The sequence below is a fragment of the Phyllosticta citriasiana genome, assembly GCF_038021145.1.
Source record: "Phyllosticta citriasiana strain CBS 120426 chromosome Unknown IWZ02scaffold_2, whole genome shotgun sequence".
Classification (NCBI taxonomy): Eukaryota; Fungi; Ascomycota; class Dothideomycetes; order Botryosphaeriales; family Phyllostictaceae; genus Phyllosticta; species Phyllosticta citriasiana.
This window is the reverse complement of record NW_027117279.1, coordinates 641,735-657,182: the sequence shown is the minus strand read 5'-3', so window position 1 is coordinate 657,182 and position 15,448 is coordinate 641,735. Positions and strand designations below refer to the sequence as shown.

The 15,448-nt window shown below is 53.8% G+C and overlaps 5 protein-coding genes across 5 annotated transcripts; 2 read left to right on the top strand and 3 right to left on the bottom strand.

Moving 5' to 3' along the window:
* Positions 1-4: 4 nt before the first annotated feature.
* IWZ02DRAFT_441589 (uncharacterized protein) lies at positions 5-1,991 on the bottom strand. Its single transcript, XM_066766922.1, has one exon. The coding sequence runs from the start codon at positions 1,779-1,781 to the stop codon at positions 129-131; it is 1,653 nt and encodes a 550-aa protein (XP_066625954.1). The 5' UTR covers positions 1,782-1,991; the 3' UTR covers positions 5-128.
* A 159-nt stretch (positions 1,992-2,150) lies between these two features.
* IWZ02DRAFT_487274 (eukaryotic translation initiation factor 3 subunit D) lies at positions 2,151-3,996 on the top strand (the record flags this gene model as incomplete). The annotated part of the gene is made up of 2 exons (XM_066769345.1): positions 2,151-3,661; positions 3,714-3,996. 2 exons carry the CDS (start codon positions 2,151-2,153, stop codon positions 3,994-3,996), a joined length of 1,794 nt encoding a protein of 597 aa, XP_066625953.1.
* Positions 3,997-4,281: 285 nt separating this feature from the next.
* On the top strand, positions 4,282-5,926 carry IWZ02DRAFT_124867 (uncharacterized protein). The gene is made up of 6 exons (XM_066761528.1): positions 4,282-4,649; positions 4,751-4,820; positions 4,870-4,893; positions 4,944-5,336; positions 5,432-5,759; positions 5,831-5,926. Exons 1-6 carry the CDS (start codon positions 4,566-4,568, stop codon positions 5,859-5,861), a joined length of 930 nt encoding a protein of 309 aa, XP_066625952.1. The 5' UTR covers positions 4,282-4,565; the 3' UTR covers positions 5,862-5,926.
* Positions 5,927-6,134: 208 nt separating this feature from the next.
* Positions 6,135-7,095, bottom strand: IWZ02DRAFT_370726 (cytidine deaminase; the record flags this gene model as incomplete). The annotated part of the gene is made up of 3 exons (XM_066764521.1): positions 6,135-6,269; positions 6,500-6,774; positions 6,966-7,095. Coding segments are annotated over 3 exons (540 nt in total), but the record flags the coding sequence as incomplete, so codon positions are not given.
* A 292-nt stretch (positions 7,096-7,387) lies between these two features.
* IWZ02DRAFT_487271 (uncharacterized protein) lies at positions 7,388-8,175 on the bottom strand (the record flags this gene model as incomplete). Its single annotated transcript, XM_066769344.1, has 2 exons — positions 7,388-7,919; positions 8,069-8,175. 2 exons carry the CDS (start codon positions 8,173-8,175, stop codon positions 7,388-7,390), a joined length of 639 nt encoding a protein of 212 aa, XP_066625950.1.
* Positions 8,176-15,448: the final 7,273 nt, after the last annotated feature.

Below are 15,448 nucleotides of genomic sequence, written 5' to 3'. Positions count from 1 at the left end.
GCACGTAGAAGTACCATTAGTAGGATTTGAGGTCTCTAAGACATTTTGTCATTGTCTTTTGAAGACAAGTCGACGCACCAAGAAGTACGTATCCAACACTCCTAGAACTAGATCTAGTTGAAGGGAACCTACGGCATCTGAACAACCACTTCCGGATTTTCTGGGGACCCAATTGTCCAGCGTGCCCGAGATTTTTCAATCTCTCTATGGCTGTGAATAAGCATGGTCAACCAAAGGTGTGACACGACCTGGCCCCAACAGAAAACCCAAACAGTTCCTAGCCCCTCTTTTTCCCTTCCGTCTGTACCTGTCCATGGGTAATGATGAGGTGCGTTCCGTTGACACCGAACTACCCCAAGACGTCCTGTAGTTATGAGACTCTTCAGTTGTGTCCAGAACTCGTACTGATACTTGAGCCCCCAACTGTTCGTCTCGATTATCCAGCAGCCTCGCTCGTCATCTTGGATGGGTCGGGATACGAACGACGGCTTGAAATATCTATCGAGGCTAAGAGACCGACTGAAGGACTCAAGTGTCGGGGTTGACTCATTGAATGTTTTCCTTTTGGCAGTTGGGGGAGGGGGAGGCTCAAGCTCAATTGGTAGAGAGCCAAAGCCAAAGTCAACAGTCGCGTGATCATTCTGCGGTGCTGCAGTTGCAAAACTTCGGTTTGCATGAGCCCCATACGACTGCGCATACAGAGTTCGGGGCAAAGTATAGGAACTCCCTAAGTTTTCCTGGAGTTTGGTACCATCTACCGACAGTTCTAGGCCATTTGGAGGATGATCATTTGTAGTAGCGATTTCGTCGGTTTGATTGTCCCCGTCTTCGTCTGTGTGCACCTGAGACTGTTGCGACCCGTGGAATGGTAGCTCAAAAGACAAGGACGGGCCCATACCGGCTTCTAGCCATGATCCTTGGCCCTTCGAGGAAGACTGCGAATGCGAGTTGCTAAGGCCGTAACTATCTCGTAGCTGGGAATTGGGACCATGAGTTTCGGGATGTTCAAAAGGAATCCTCGTGTTGGCAACTGCTGGTTCTACCGCCGGAAGCGCTGGCGATGACTGTATGACGAAGGCTTCAGAATTTCCAGAGACTTGAGTCGCGGCATGATCTACCGAAAGGCGTCGTCTTTTACGAGACTGGCTTTCGTAGTGACCCCCAGAAATCGAGTTGGGCAACGCCGAAACTGAGCTCGGAACGTAGTCCACCAAAGCAGCCAAAGCCTCTTGCGTGTCCTCCAGAAAATGTGGCGTGCCACCCTTGGTTGATGCCTCCTCGAGAGTTTTCTGGGACAAGCGAAGTGCAGGACGCTTCTTTGATGACGGTTGCTGTTTGGACCATCGCCGTTGGATTTCATCGATTTGCTGGGTGGGTGTTTTTAAAGTGCTCGTGAAGCTCCCAAAATCTGGGGCTACCTCGTAGCAGATAGGAGGTGTCTTTCCCCTGATTTCGGCTGATGGCGTGCTTCGTTGCAGAGCGTCATCGCCAGGTTTTACTTGGTTTGATTGAGTAGCTGTAACGCAGATGGCAGACTTTTGAGGCTTTCCAGTCTTGAATGACCGGCAATCAAGGTCTGAATGTCCATCTTGTTGCTGTACACCATCCTTCTCGCCACATGGGGTGATGACCTCCAGAGATCCGTCACCATCCAGTGCTGTGCAATTAATTTTGGTGGTAGCTTCAAAATCGTCTGCGGACTTGGCTAGTCGTCTGTACAGCTCATCATCCTTGTAAGATGTCGGCGCAGAAATGTGCACCAGTAACTCCAAATTTTTCATGTCTGGAATCACAAAGGAGGCGCTGATAAGGCGTCGTTGAAAAAGCCATCATTTCCAAAGAATACAAAGTGGAAGTGCGGGCCTTGGTGTATCAAGAGAGAGTGGGAGCCTTCCGCATGTTGCAGGTCAAATAACCTGCAGACATGAATGCAAACGGAGGGGGTAGGAAGAGAAAGAAGGGGCTCGAGAGACAAAGACTTTGAATGTTGTTGAAAGGTGCAGGAAGCAGGAAGCGGCGCGGCGCAGCGTGAATCCACCGGCAGCCGCCCCGCATCGAGACATCGCTTACTCAGAGCGCGCCAGGACATCAAAATTCCGGACGCTGGACGCACTTTGCTTCGGCAACACCACCTCGACCCCACCACAACCATGGCGCCTACCTCGTTACTCGACCTCGTTGCGGCTTTGCCGTCCGGCGAAAGCTGGGGACCGCCCGTCTCCAGCGAGACCATGCTCGATGGCGTCCCGTACGCGCCCTACTCCAAGGCCGACAAGCTTGGACGCATGGCCGACTGGACCGAAGGCAAGGACCGTGATGGACGCGGTGGTCGCCAGCAGTATGGCAACAGAAACTACAGGGGTGAGTACCTTCACGTTTGCGTCACTTTGGCGACACAATGGCTTTCAGTATTGAGGCTAAACTCCAACGCAGATCAGCAAGTCTACGGCGCGTCCCAGGCGAACAACCCGTTCTCGATCCAGGCTGCCGAAGAGGAGGCCACATTCTCCGTCGTCGATAACACCCGCACCTCCGCAAGGACTCGTGGCTTTGGACGTGGCGGCGGCACCGTATTCCGCGGCCGTGGTCAACGCGGTGGAACAGCAACTCGCGGTGGCAGAGGAACGTTCCAGCGTGTTGGTGGAAAGACGCAGGGTGGATATGACAACCGCTCTGCGCGTGGTGGTCGTGGCGGCAGGCGCTTCGGCTGGAGGGACGACAAGCCCCAGCGCAACAGGGACGCATCCGTCCAGGTCAAGCCCGACTGGTCCGTCTTGGAGGAGATTGACTTTGCACGTCTGTCCAAGCTCAACCTCGAGACTCCCGATGGCGAGGACCTTGACGCATACGGATTCCTCTACTACTACGACCGTACCTACGACAAGGCCCCCGGTGCGAAGACGTCCGAGAAGAAGCTGCAGGTTCTTGACCGTGCCGCCTACAACGTTACCACCTCGAGCGACCCCATTATCCAGGAGCTTGCGGAGAAGGACGAGGCCACGATCTTTGCGACAGACAACATCCTGTCCATGCTCATGTGCGCGCCCAAATCCGTATACCCGTGGGATTTGGTCATCACGCGCCGCCGCAACCAGGTCTTCATTGACAAGCGCGACAACTCTACCATTGACATGGTCACGGTTAACGAGAACGCGATGGATGCGCCGCTGGAGACCTCGGAGGGCAACAAGGACACCATCAACAACCCTCACGCCCTCATGATGGAGGCCACCCACATCAACAACGTTTTCCCCCTACAGGTTGTCCAGGAGTCGCAGACGAACAGGAAGGACATGCCGCACCCCCACCCCTTCTACAACGAGGAGGAGGAGACCGACCCCCCGGCATCAAAGGCCTACAAGTACCGCCGCTTCGATCTCTCGCTCAACAACGATGACGAGCCCCTCAACCTCATTGTCAGGACAGAGGTTGACGCTACCATTAAGAACAACATCAACGGCGAGGACCAATTTGTCACGATCAAGGCTCTCAACGAGTTCGACAACAAGGCTCAGGGCAGCGGAGGTGCTCTCGACTGGCGCACCAAGCTTGCCAGCCAGAGGGGTGCTGTCCTTGCTACTGAAATGAAGAACAACAGCTGCAAGCTCGCTCGCTGGACTGTGCAGAGTATCCTGGCCAAGGCTGACACCATGAAGCTTGGGTGAGCATCATTCGTAATTCCTATCACTGGCAAATGCTGACATAGACTTTAGTTTCGTCTCTCGCGCGAACCCCAAGAACAACAACGACCACGTCATCCTCGGTGTTCTGAGCAACAAGCCTCGCGAATTCGCCAACCAGATGGCCCTCAACCTTGCCAACGGTTGGGGTATTGTCCGCACCATTGTCGACTTCTGTCTTAAGATGCCCGAGGGCAAGTACGTCCTGGTCAAGGACCCCAACAAGCCGGTTCTTCGTCTATACCAGGTTCCGGACAACACCTTTGAGGAGGAGGCTGAAGAGGAGACCATCAACGAGAACGAAGATGACGAATAAGCGCAAGGAGCTTCGGTTGTTTTCTGATGTTGGGACGGGGAAGAACTCGATCTGCCTCTCACGATTTGGGCACGGTTACGAAAGTCCACAGCATGGATTTTCAGGGATTTCGGGTAGAGGGCAAAAGCAATGAATTCAAGACTTGAACCTGCAAAGCGATCAGCTTGAACGTGGTGCACAGAACCTTCGTCTTGTCTACGCCGGCCGTCCCACCATCAACCTCTACCTTTGACTGGAAATTGCAAGATCGTTAGCAAACAGAAGCAGCTAGTAAAGCGCAACAGATTTCCAATCCGCCTACGAACCTAGTCCCTACCAACGACCCCGCCAGCAGCGTCATATGCTGGTCTTATCAGCGATAAGCCCCGCATGGCGCTTTCTCCGTGGAGCGTGGAATTGCTGCAGAGAACAGAAGTACCACAGGTTAGCTGCTTTGCAGTGGAAGCTGTCTAGTCGGGAGTCTGTGGGGCAATGCTCTGATGTCTCGCGCTCTGCCTGATAGTTAGACTGATTCTTCTGTATAATTGACATTCTCCCCAAGTTGACTCAAGCTCGACATATTCGCAAACATGCCTCCAGCCGCCCCAGACCCCAAGGTGCTCAGCGCCATGGATCCAGAGCATCTCTCCCCATACCGGCCAGACGGAAAGTTGGTACGCAACTTAAAGCATTTTCAAGACCCTCAGTTCGCAATGGCTGGTGCAGGAGATGAAGCTGTCGCAATGGAACTACTGCTAATCACTCAAGCCAGTAGTACGGCTTCATATGTGTTGTCACAGGCGCAACGCAACCCCTTGGGAGGGCTATCACAATGGAGCTCGCTGGTAGGAAATCGCTGTGCCCTTAATCAGCTCGGCTGACATTGCTCTCAAGCCCACGGCGCTGCATGCGTATACGGTAACGTCAGATGCTACAACTGCTCGAAAGCTCACCAATAATTGGATCAGCATGCTCGACGACGCCTCAAGACCAGGCAGGCGACCTGCCTGCCGCCGTCAATTATGTGCACCCCAACACCAAGATCATCTCATACCCGCTGAACCCGGCGACGGAAGAGGACACGCTGACGCTCATCGACGACATACTCAACGCCTGGGGCAGGCTCGACGTGTGGGTTTCGTCGCGCGGGCTACTGGGCCCACCGACACTGGAGACGACAGCGCCCAGTGACTTGCGCAAGTGCTTCGAGGCCAATGCCATGGCGCCCTTTTTCGCACTCAAGTATGCGCCGCCTGCCATGGCTAAGACAACGCCGAGGGGCACATATCCGAATGCGGCGCCCAAAGAGGTCGAGTACGGGAGCATTATTGTCGTGGCGAGTGTAGCAAGCACATACGGTGGTGAGTATCGAGGCGTGAAACCAGAGACGACATCATGCAAATCTCCAGCCCTTGGCTGCCTCGAATTTTGTTCTCCCCTGACGCTGAATATGCAGGCTGCTGGGGTCCATGCTTCACAATGACATCGCATGCCGCCCTGTGCGTGGTCCGCGCCGGCGTCGCATCCCTCAGAGGCTCCAACATTCGCATCAACTGCATCTCGCCGGGCCAAATCGACGTCGGCCTCTCCCCCGACCTGGACCTGGGGCACACTCAGTTGCCGCCGAACCCGGCGGACCTCCAATCGCAAAAGGCGCAGCGCGATAACATAGCGCTAGGTCGCGCTGGCCTGCCTCAGGAGGTGGGAAAGGTTGCTGGGTTCCTGGCAAGTGGATTTAGTAGTTATGTCACTGGTGCCAATTTGGTGGTGGATGGAGGAGCCACGTGAGTGTATTCTTAAGGGTTGAAAGTGAACGGGTGTAGACCTTGTGCTGTGGAAGCTGACTTTTGGACAGAGTAATGACTTCGTTGACTGTTCCCATATAGCGGCCAGTGGCTAAGTACTTGAACATGTATAGGCATGTGCGGATAGCCGGGGCTTTTGGGACAATGTATGGGGATCATCTCAACCGTTATCATTCCATCCTTCTAACGCTACTGAAGACTCAACGCTGCGAATATTATGCTCATGCTCACCTAGCCACACCTAACACCTTACACCTTGTACGCTACTTCACTCCGTACTCCGTGACGGCCCTGCCTCCCAGCCGAATCTCGTAGTCTAAGAACCCTGCTTCTCGCCGTTCCAATTCAGACACTTCAGCCAGCTCTCGACGCGAGAAGCTCTTCTGGCGGCGGCAAGACATCTGGTCCGAACGACATGGGTAGTAGCTCGCCCATCGTCTTGACCTGAAAGTTGCCATGCTTGTTGTGCATGAATATTGGGGTATCAAGCTGGGTGAAAAAGCCATCAGCATCGCGTCTAGTCACCACAGAAACTGTAGGGTGTCAAGTGCCATGTGCGGAAGAAGGAAAGCTGGCAACGACATGAGAGTGACGCATGCCCGGAAAAGCCTAGCCCAAGCAGTCCAACAGCTCAGATGCCTGCTGATTCGCCTTCCCGGCTCAGAACCTTGACATCTGCAGATCCTTGATTACCATCCACAAAACAAAGGTAGACTCACATCCAAAAATTCCCTCAGAAATTGCCGGCACATGCCGCAAGGACTACAGTATCCTTCAATGTCCGTCGCGACGCCCACGGCGCGAATGTCACCGCGCGTGTACCCTTGGACCACGGCCGTACCGACGGCAACACGCTCGGCGCAAGTACCGACAGGATAGGAAGCGTTTTCGACGTTTGCGCCAATTACGATGGTGGGTTCAGCTGTGGCCGTAGTCGAAGCGGAGCGTGGACGCAAGAGCAGGGCCGCGCCGACGCGAAATTGGGAGTATGGGCCTGTGGGATTCAGTGTTAATTTTGACAACAAACGGCTCGAGACACATTGCGCCGCTACTCGATTGGGAAAGTGGGATGGAGGTGGGAGCGCGTTGACGGCGAAAGAGAAGAGCAAAAGCTGGACAGTCTGGTGTTGCAAAAAAACGTCACACAAGCAGCAGCGACAAGGACCAGGTGCAGATCTCACGTACAGTATGCCCGCTCCCGCGCTTCAAGGCATTTTGCAGACAGGGCCTGGAGCTCCTGTGCAGTGACGCGGTACTGGTCAAGATTCAGTTCTTCGACTGGCATTCTGAGAGGAGAGAAAGGAAGGAGAGAAGAACGACGTGAGAGTGCGAAGCTGATAGAGGGTGGAGGGACTCCTGCTACCCCGGTCGTTTTCCCGCCGTTGATTGGCCCCGCCGCATGCGGCTGCGGTTTGCCTCGGCTGGTCTGTTAACTCCAACAATCTTCAACACCACGAACTTCATCTCGTCAACCACAGAAGCAGCCCTGATTTCGCCCTTCCCACACATTGAATTCAAAACTACGAGCTACATTGATGCGAGATGCAGCGACTAGAACATGCCCCTCAATCCTGTTGATACGCGTCTTACTTAAATGTAGCACTGCGCTAGGTCAGCGGCAATTTCGCATCGTTTAGAGTTACGGTTCTTTCTGGGAAGATTTTGTTGTCCGCCAATTTCCGGATCAGAGTCGACATGGTCCCGATGTCTTCGTTCACTCCGCGGAGCAGGACACATTGATTCCGTTCCATTACGCCTGCTTCGAAGAGCCTCTGGCCGGCTTTTTCTGTGATCCAGGAAATTTCGTTCGGGTGATTGAAGTGAGCGTGGAGGGCCGTGGCCTTGGCCTTGCCCGCCTTCCGGGCCTTGTCAGACACGGCGACAATAGCATTGAACCAGGCGTCGTTGAGGTAGAGCAGCCGCGTCGGACAGACCGCGAGGCCTTTGGAGGCGAACCTGAACCCGCGTACACGGGAAATTGAGATTAGCCAATTGCCAATCATTTCGATATGATGAGGCAGTAGCTGGTACGAGTCTCCGCCAGAAACAACAATGTCTTGGATTTGCGGCATACGCTGGACGTGCTGAGACACCGCCTCCCACCTTGAGCGTCCCGGCTTGAGCGAATTTTTCTCCACGCTGTCGGTGTTGGCACCAACAGCGTAGGATCGAGTGCAAAATACGCAATGCGTTGGGCAGACAGAAAGAGCTTGAGACACAGGGTCAAATAATGCAAGATTGAATGCGCAAGTCACTGACTGACGCATTGTTGTGGCTTTTAAACCTACGAAGATAGAAGCGCCTTATCTGGATAGCGATGAACTAAGCCTGGGACAGGAGAATCGGCCTTCTCTTCCATCGAGTCTAGTGTCAGATTCGGGTGATCAGGCTTCATGGTTGATCTGGTAAGTATGAATTGACGGAAAATCGGATCGTTCCGTGAGTTACTCCAGCCGATGCGGCTGAGGGTGTACGGCCTCAAGAGACTGCCTCAGTCCGCCTCCTAGGACTTTTGGTAGACGGCTTCCATTACACGGACAGACATTGTCGCGTCCGAGATCCCGTTGAAGACATCCTCGATCAGTCGTTCGCGTGGTTCTGTACCGTTACCGACGGCGCCGGCAGTAGGTATATTTTCTGGCAGAACCCTCTCGAGGAAGCGGTAAATTGTTGCCCAACAGTTGTCTCGGCGAGTGCACCTAGGGCGGCTTTCACGCGAGATAAGGTCGTAATTCTGCGAATACCATCGCTGCGACAGGACCTTGCCGAACGAGACGCAGTTGTTGGCAAGACACTTCTTATTGTCATACCTGCCTGTTTTGGAGTGCAGAGACTTCAATTAAGTACTGGAGCCACTTGAAGAGGTATTGCTGGTCACTACGAAGGAGATCCGGCAAACTTCCGTTGCTCTTGGATAGAAGCTGCGAGGTAAAAGTCAAGACACGCGTGAACTGAAGTGATGAGAGCAGGAGCTCGAAATCTCGAGATTTTCATCACGGCAATGGACGTCGACGGAGCTACAAGTAAAAATTCAGATGTCAGATGAATGTGGGCGAAAATATCACAAGGCCGCGCAAGCTGAGGTCCAGGAGAGTAATCCTCGCGGAGGGTTTGCCAAATTCAATATCCCGCAAGTGTGACTGGACGCATGATGAGCTCGAGAGGTTGTAAGCTCGCTGACTACAAGAGGCCAATGGCACACGGATGCAGACACGACGATCAACACGCAGAAACCACGCCTTTGCTGGCAACGTCAGCCCTATATTCCTTGGACAACTAAACTGGCGAGTTGCACCGACCCCGCTTTATCTGCCCTGGTGCCCTGTCAGTCATACAAAGTCGACGTGAAGATGCAAAAAAGACCTCATTTCCAAATGCCGGCGTCTAATTGGCTGCATGTCCGAGAATCACCATTTTCGACTTGACTTACTCTACTTCATCCGTATGTTGACCTAGCAAGATCTCTAGGCAGGCAAGATATTCTATTACTTTGCGGAAGAAATCAATTGGCCACTTAGCGATAGGCAACAGTCTTCGCTCAATGAAGAAGCCTGCCTTGGACGAGTGCTTCACGTGCAGCCAAATAACCTAGTCTCTGACACCAGCAGTCACATCCGCAGTTCCGCTTGCCGAGTGCTCACCAACGTGGAGCTTCCTCTGTCAGACTCTGCTGTAGACAATACCGTTGTGGAATCGAAAGGCGGATCACAGTCTCTGAGAACAGGGCTTGAAAGCATTGCAGAAGACGCGCTCGAATTTTCGCTGATTCTCACTGAAGCTGCAAGACTTCCACCAGGGCATTTGGTCATGAACTGAGAAATTTCAGATGATGTGCAAGTGATTCAGTCCAGATACAGTGTCTGTATTACAGCGTGAGTACGCCTCCATCAAGGAAGGCAACAAGAGCATGCATCTAGGGGTCCACTCAGGCAATGCAGTCACTCCCATATTTGGTCTCGGCTCCATCGTACTTATCCCCTGCGACCCCTTGGATACCAATTGAACTAAACGGGCTGCTGGCCTGGGAACAACGACCTCCACAGTATGCTACGTGGCAAAGTTTCTGAATCGTATCAGCCAAATCATGCCTTCATTGCGTCCTCTCCACTCACACCGTGGCGATTACATTGACACCCGTGAGCCGATGACATAACGATGGTAAGTCTGGCAGAAAACAGCAGCAAACTCCTTACCAAGCGCGAAAACCAGCAGCATCGGCCACTTGGCGACAGCAACGACAGTCACGGTCCAACAGAGACCAGCGTCAGACAAGTGGGTACGAAGCAGAAAGAAAACGAACGGTACTTGCCGTCATCCGTTCACCGGACCGTCGAACCGTTCGTCCATGCGCGTGGGTGGGTGGTCGGGGCAGAGAAGTGGGGCGAGATGGTTGCGGATCGTCAGGCGCCCCCTTGCGGGTGGTGGTGGTGGTGGTGGTGGTGGTGAGGTCAGGAGGCCGTTGGGTCGAGTGAGCAGAGCTGTATCATGCGCTGCACGTTGTCGTCGTTAACAAGAATGACAAGCACGGCTCCGCAGGTTTCCTTCCAGTCCTGCTCGTTTGAAACAGGCGGTGAGATGGCGGCGAGATGGCGGCCTCTGCGCGAAGGAAACCTTCCATGTGGTGGTGGTAGTTTCTCCAATCCAGCGCGTGGCTGCGCGCTTCTCCGATGGATGGGCGTGGCTCTCTCATCCAAGCCGATCTGTCCTGGCGGTGAAGGCCGTATCCATCTTTCAGACTGTTACGTCGATAAGTAGCAGAGCACTCCGTTGCGAAACTGGAAACCCCCCGAGCGGACGATGGAACTCCGGCATGACTAGCAGGAGCAAGTTGAGAAAGAAAGATTGAAGCGAAATGTCGTGCTGTGCTACGACGGCCTCGTAAGACTGACAATAGATGGCTGGACCGATGGTGATCAAGCAGATCCCGCTGCAGATATCGCCGAGCGGAAATAGACGAGCGGAGTTGTAAAGTAGAGTGCGAGCAAAGTCTGGGCACCTCTATTACACGATCACACCCTGGTCATGTCCGACTCAGTCTGAGCTTTTACTCAGCAGCAACAGCCGGCCGTTATGAATGCACAGGCGCAGCTCGGTGTACAACCCTCACACGACGGGGTACACACACACACACACAGCCAGCCAGCCAGCCAGATGTGTACACGACAGCTGGCCGGCAGTTGCCCTATGCCGTTTATTGTCCTCGCCCGCAGTCGGCAAGGGGGCACATTCGATGAACTGCACGATTGATGTGAGGAGTAGGCATTGAACGGCCCCAGATGCTACACAGTGGGAGTACGTACCTGCGGCAACAGCCACAGCTCAACGAGATTGTGCTGGTTGAGACACCAATGCTTGTACGGCCGGCGGCATAAAAGTTACACCATCTCGATGAGCAATGAGAACAACCTCAGCTAGCCCGCCGCGCCGCCGCTTGCATACCTTATGCGTCCCAGACGAACAGCAGCAACAAGACCTAATCCATTTGCGGCAGGCCCTCTTCTTCCATCACATAAAACATCCATCAAACCCTGCCCCGTCGGTTTCCAGCCGTATCCGCTCGCCGTCGCCCGCCGCCGCCGTAGTGCCCAACGAGTCAGGCACCGTTCGCCACTCGCGTGGCAGCAGCGTGGCTTCTTCCTTTTTGTCTGCCCGCGTTTGTTTTAAGGCGTGCCGAGCATGCATGTAATGTGCATGCCGGGGCGCGCGTGCGTCCGCTGCCCGCCGCCAGCCGCCCGCGCATGGCAATGGAGGCGAGGAGCCGGGGGGGGGGATGGGGTGTTTACTGCTGCCCTCGGCCGGCTCCTTTCCCGAATGCGTCTGTCCGGCTGGTCGAAAGAATTGTATTGTACGCTGATGAATGTCAGCATTCATGGGTGCTTGTTATCATTTCCCGCCAGTCGCGCAGACCCGGCGCGATGAGAAAGGGCAGTTAGAGATGGACCCGGAGCTGAACGTCACGACAGAGCTAAACAATGGGGAAAAGCAAACACTTTGCAATGGAATTCAAACCATCCGCATCGGTAGTTGTATTTCTCGTATGGGCAGCCGGTCTTGGTCTTGTTCCCGCCCACAGACCGCATAGCACATACCCTTAGGCTAGGCTTAGCCGCGCCGGTTCAGGTCAGCTAGCGTCACGCAGTCGCGTTGACCGGAGAAACAACACACACACACACACCTACTCGCAAATCTAGCCAGAAGCAGCGAGGTGGTCAGGTCGGGTAAGCGGGAGGGAAAGGGACATGCATGTGGCACGCATGGATGGATGCATGCTCACTTGCGCCCCGCTCCTGAAAGAACAGAGGCTGAAGTTTACCCACTTGCCTAGGTTTTTCTGTTGGGGGCCGCCACTATACATACTATACTGTACGGTATTGTTAGCAAGGTATTGTATGTAGCCAGCCCAGCAGCCCCAGCCCAGCCTAGCCCCAGCCATGAGAGAGCAGGGAATCAGAACCCGATGGCCGCGTGGCATGCCTGTAGGCACGCGGCCGGCGGGCTTCCCGGACCAGGCTGGGGCCGGGGGCCCTGCCGTTTGAAAGCAGCTCATGTGGGCGATCACTGCGGCGTCGTTATTAGCAAATCTCGACTGTCTTCTCCGTCTTTCTACTGTTGACTCGGAAGCTAGCTGTCGGTCATGTTATTGTTGTTGTGATGCTTGCGCGTCATGGACGGCGTTTTTCTTCGCTTTTGGAATGGTCGCTCGCTGTTGGGTTGCTGGTTGCTCAGCGCTTTCAGAAAGTATCGCGGAGGAGGCTGAAGAAAGAAGAAGAAGAAAAAAAAAAAAAAAAAGGATCCTGGCGAAACGGAATCATGGGGGAAAACTGATCGGCTAAGGTGTTATGTGATGTGAGACTGAGCCAAATTCAAGTGTTTTGAGACGGTCTCTTGTCTCGTTGAGAAAGAAACTGAATTGTCCAAGCCTTGCCATAGCGATAGGATCACTGCGAAAGATACAAGTAGTGAGAGCAAACCTGACCGTTTTCCCAACCCAAGCCACTTCCCGCTTGGTCCCTCCTCAACACCACAAAAACCTGTATTCGCATAGACGAGATACAACCAACGACTGCAAGCGCGAGCCACGAGACGACAGAGGACGAGACGATGACTAGAGTCGACGCGAGACTTCCCCCCAAAGTTTCCAAACAACACCGCTCCGTTCCCGTGTTCTCAAACCATCTAGGTAGGTAGGTAGGTAGGTAGGTAGGTAGGTAGCTGCCAGAAACCATGCTTTCCGACGCACGTCATTGCCATCCACAGATATCGCGACAACTTATCCACCACCGCTGCTAACAGCCACCTACCGTATTACTGCACACAACCCAGCCAGCCACACACGCGCACATCACAACCCAAAAACCCTTAACTCTATGCCAACGCCGTCACCAAGCCCGCCGCCGCCACCGCCGTATCTTCCTGGGTCAATATTTTCTTTTGAGACAACATCGACTTTCGACCCCTCGAATGCCCATGTCTTCCCAAAACGGAAGCCATACGAGCCAAGTGGTCGGGCTGGCTGGCTGGCTGGCTCGCGGTAACGGCGGAACAAGAGGCTGAGCTCACGGCGCACACAGACGTGCGCACGTCTACCTTGGCAAACCGAATGCCGCTGCTGCTGCTGCCGCCGCCGCCGCTGTCGAGTCGCGCGAGGCGTGAAGATCTGATTGAGCCTTGCTTGCTCCCATCGTAATGTCGCTCGCTGGTTGTTGGACAGGATTGCCTGGCTTGGTAGTAGTACCTTAAGACTGGCGGAGAAGAGTAAGACGCGTCAAGGAAAGCAGTGTGATCCATCTACTACTGCATTCGCCGATGTCCACCAAAATGCTCATCAGCATAGGAGGCGCTGCGAACGAGCACGCAACCAACCAACCAACCAACCAACCAACAAGGTGATGAGCGATCAACCACCACACTACCCAAACACAACCCAAGACAAGAAGACCCTGCATGGGATTCTCCTATCCTACCTATCCTGTCCCATCCACCCCCGCACTAACGCATCAACATTCGACACGGGCGGTGGTGTATTGTGCGCACAACCATCAAGCGAGCAAGAACGAGAAAAGCAAAGGAGTGAAAAAAAAAAAAAAAAAAAACAACGGGTCGACGCGAAATAGGCTCAGTACGCCGCCGCCTTCACCATTGGCTGGGCTGCTTGCCTCGATCCGCGCCATCGTTGGCGGGGTGCGGCGAATCACGACGACGACGACGACTGCGAGATGATGATGGGCGGTTGGTCGTAATTTTTCTCATTGATGGAATAATTTTGATTTTTTTGCAATGGTGGTGGTGGTGGTGATGGTGGTGGTGTCGTGGAATTGGAAATTGAAGGGCATGGTAATGTGCATTGAGGGTTCGAGAATCTCATCGTAAACAGATACCTTGGAAGCGCAGGCCAACTAGCCAGTAGTCTGTTTGTTGCGCGCACCAAAAAAATTGTAAATTTGTTGTAGTACGTACTGCGGTAGTCGACGGCTCTCTTCCCAACAGACCACCACTACACACGATCGGATTAATCTGATGAAGCCGCGTCGGCGTTCATGTGTCTCGACCAACCCCTGAGCCCAGAATAATGGCCAACCCCCGTACTTAACTGACACAATGCACGGCAAAAAGGAGAAAAGAAAAAAAAAAAAAAAAAAAGAGGAAAGCAAAGAGGAAATGCCAAATGTAGATCATCTTTCGCCGGCAAGGCCAGAGATCGATGCAGAGAGGAAAGAATTTAAGAAGGAAAAAAGGCAGGCGGGCGTCTTCTTGTTTCGAGACTTGGCCAGATAGATACCGACGGCGGCGGCGGCAGTTGAGAAAGGGGGATAGAAAGGAAGATAGAAGAAGAAAGGCGTCGTACTCGTTCGTTGTATGTAGGTGTGGCAAAAGACGGATGGATGCATGCACCCATCCATCCACTCACAACTCAGCGGAGCTTTTTTTTTTTCGGTCAACAAAAAGGTAGATTACCTGCGCATGTATGCACCGGTCGTGGGGGTTTTAAAGGGGGAAAAAAGGGACGCGAGAGAGAAAGAAAAATTGACTGACGTCGTGCGTGGCCTTCCAAGTACATACCTACCCACCGGTAGTTGCTTTGTTGTTGTACCCGGTAAGCGAGCAGAGCCGAAAAAGCAAGCCGCTGCACGTGGCGCTCGTGTTCATCATGTGGAATGCCGTGGATGCCTGATGCGGGAATGGGTGTCTTTACCCATCCGGTCTCGCTCCGCCGCGCGCCTCCCAGGACATGCGAACGGCGAGATTTGATTGCTTGATGAGCATTCTGGTGCAAAGAGAGCCACTCATCGGTGGTTGCAGTCTCGGTGCTACTCTTGTCTATTTCCCATCACGACCGTTCCTTTTGTGAATCGGCAATTGGTAGGCCCGATGCTGTGTGCCGGCATGCTTTGTGTTGCGATAGACGGAAGGGCAGTATCCGACGTGCGAGTTGACCACGTCGAGACTTGACTTTGGGCATCTGAATCGAGGCAGTCATGCTTGGCCAGTGTCGGCGTTGTGAGAGCGGACACATGGACTGATCACCGAATGGTCACACAGAAATGGCGTAAATGTAAGCCTTGATCTCATTCCGTGAGATGCTGTTGAGTGTATATCCATCAAAAAGCCAGTGGGCCAGCTTGAAAAACTTCAAAAGGGGTGATAGAATGTCGCGGTGAGGCATTTGC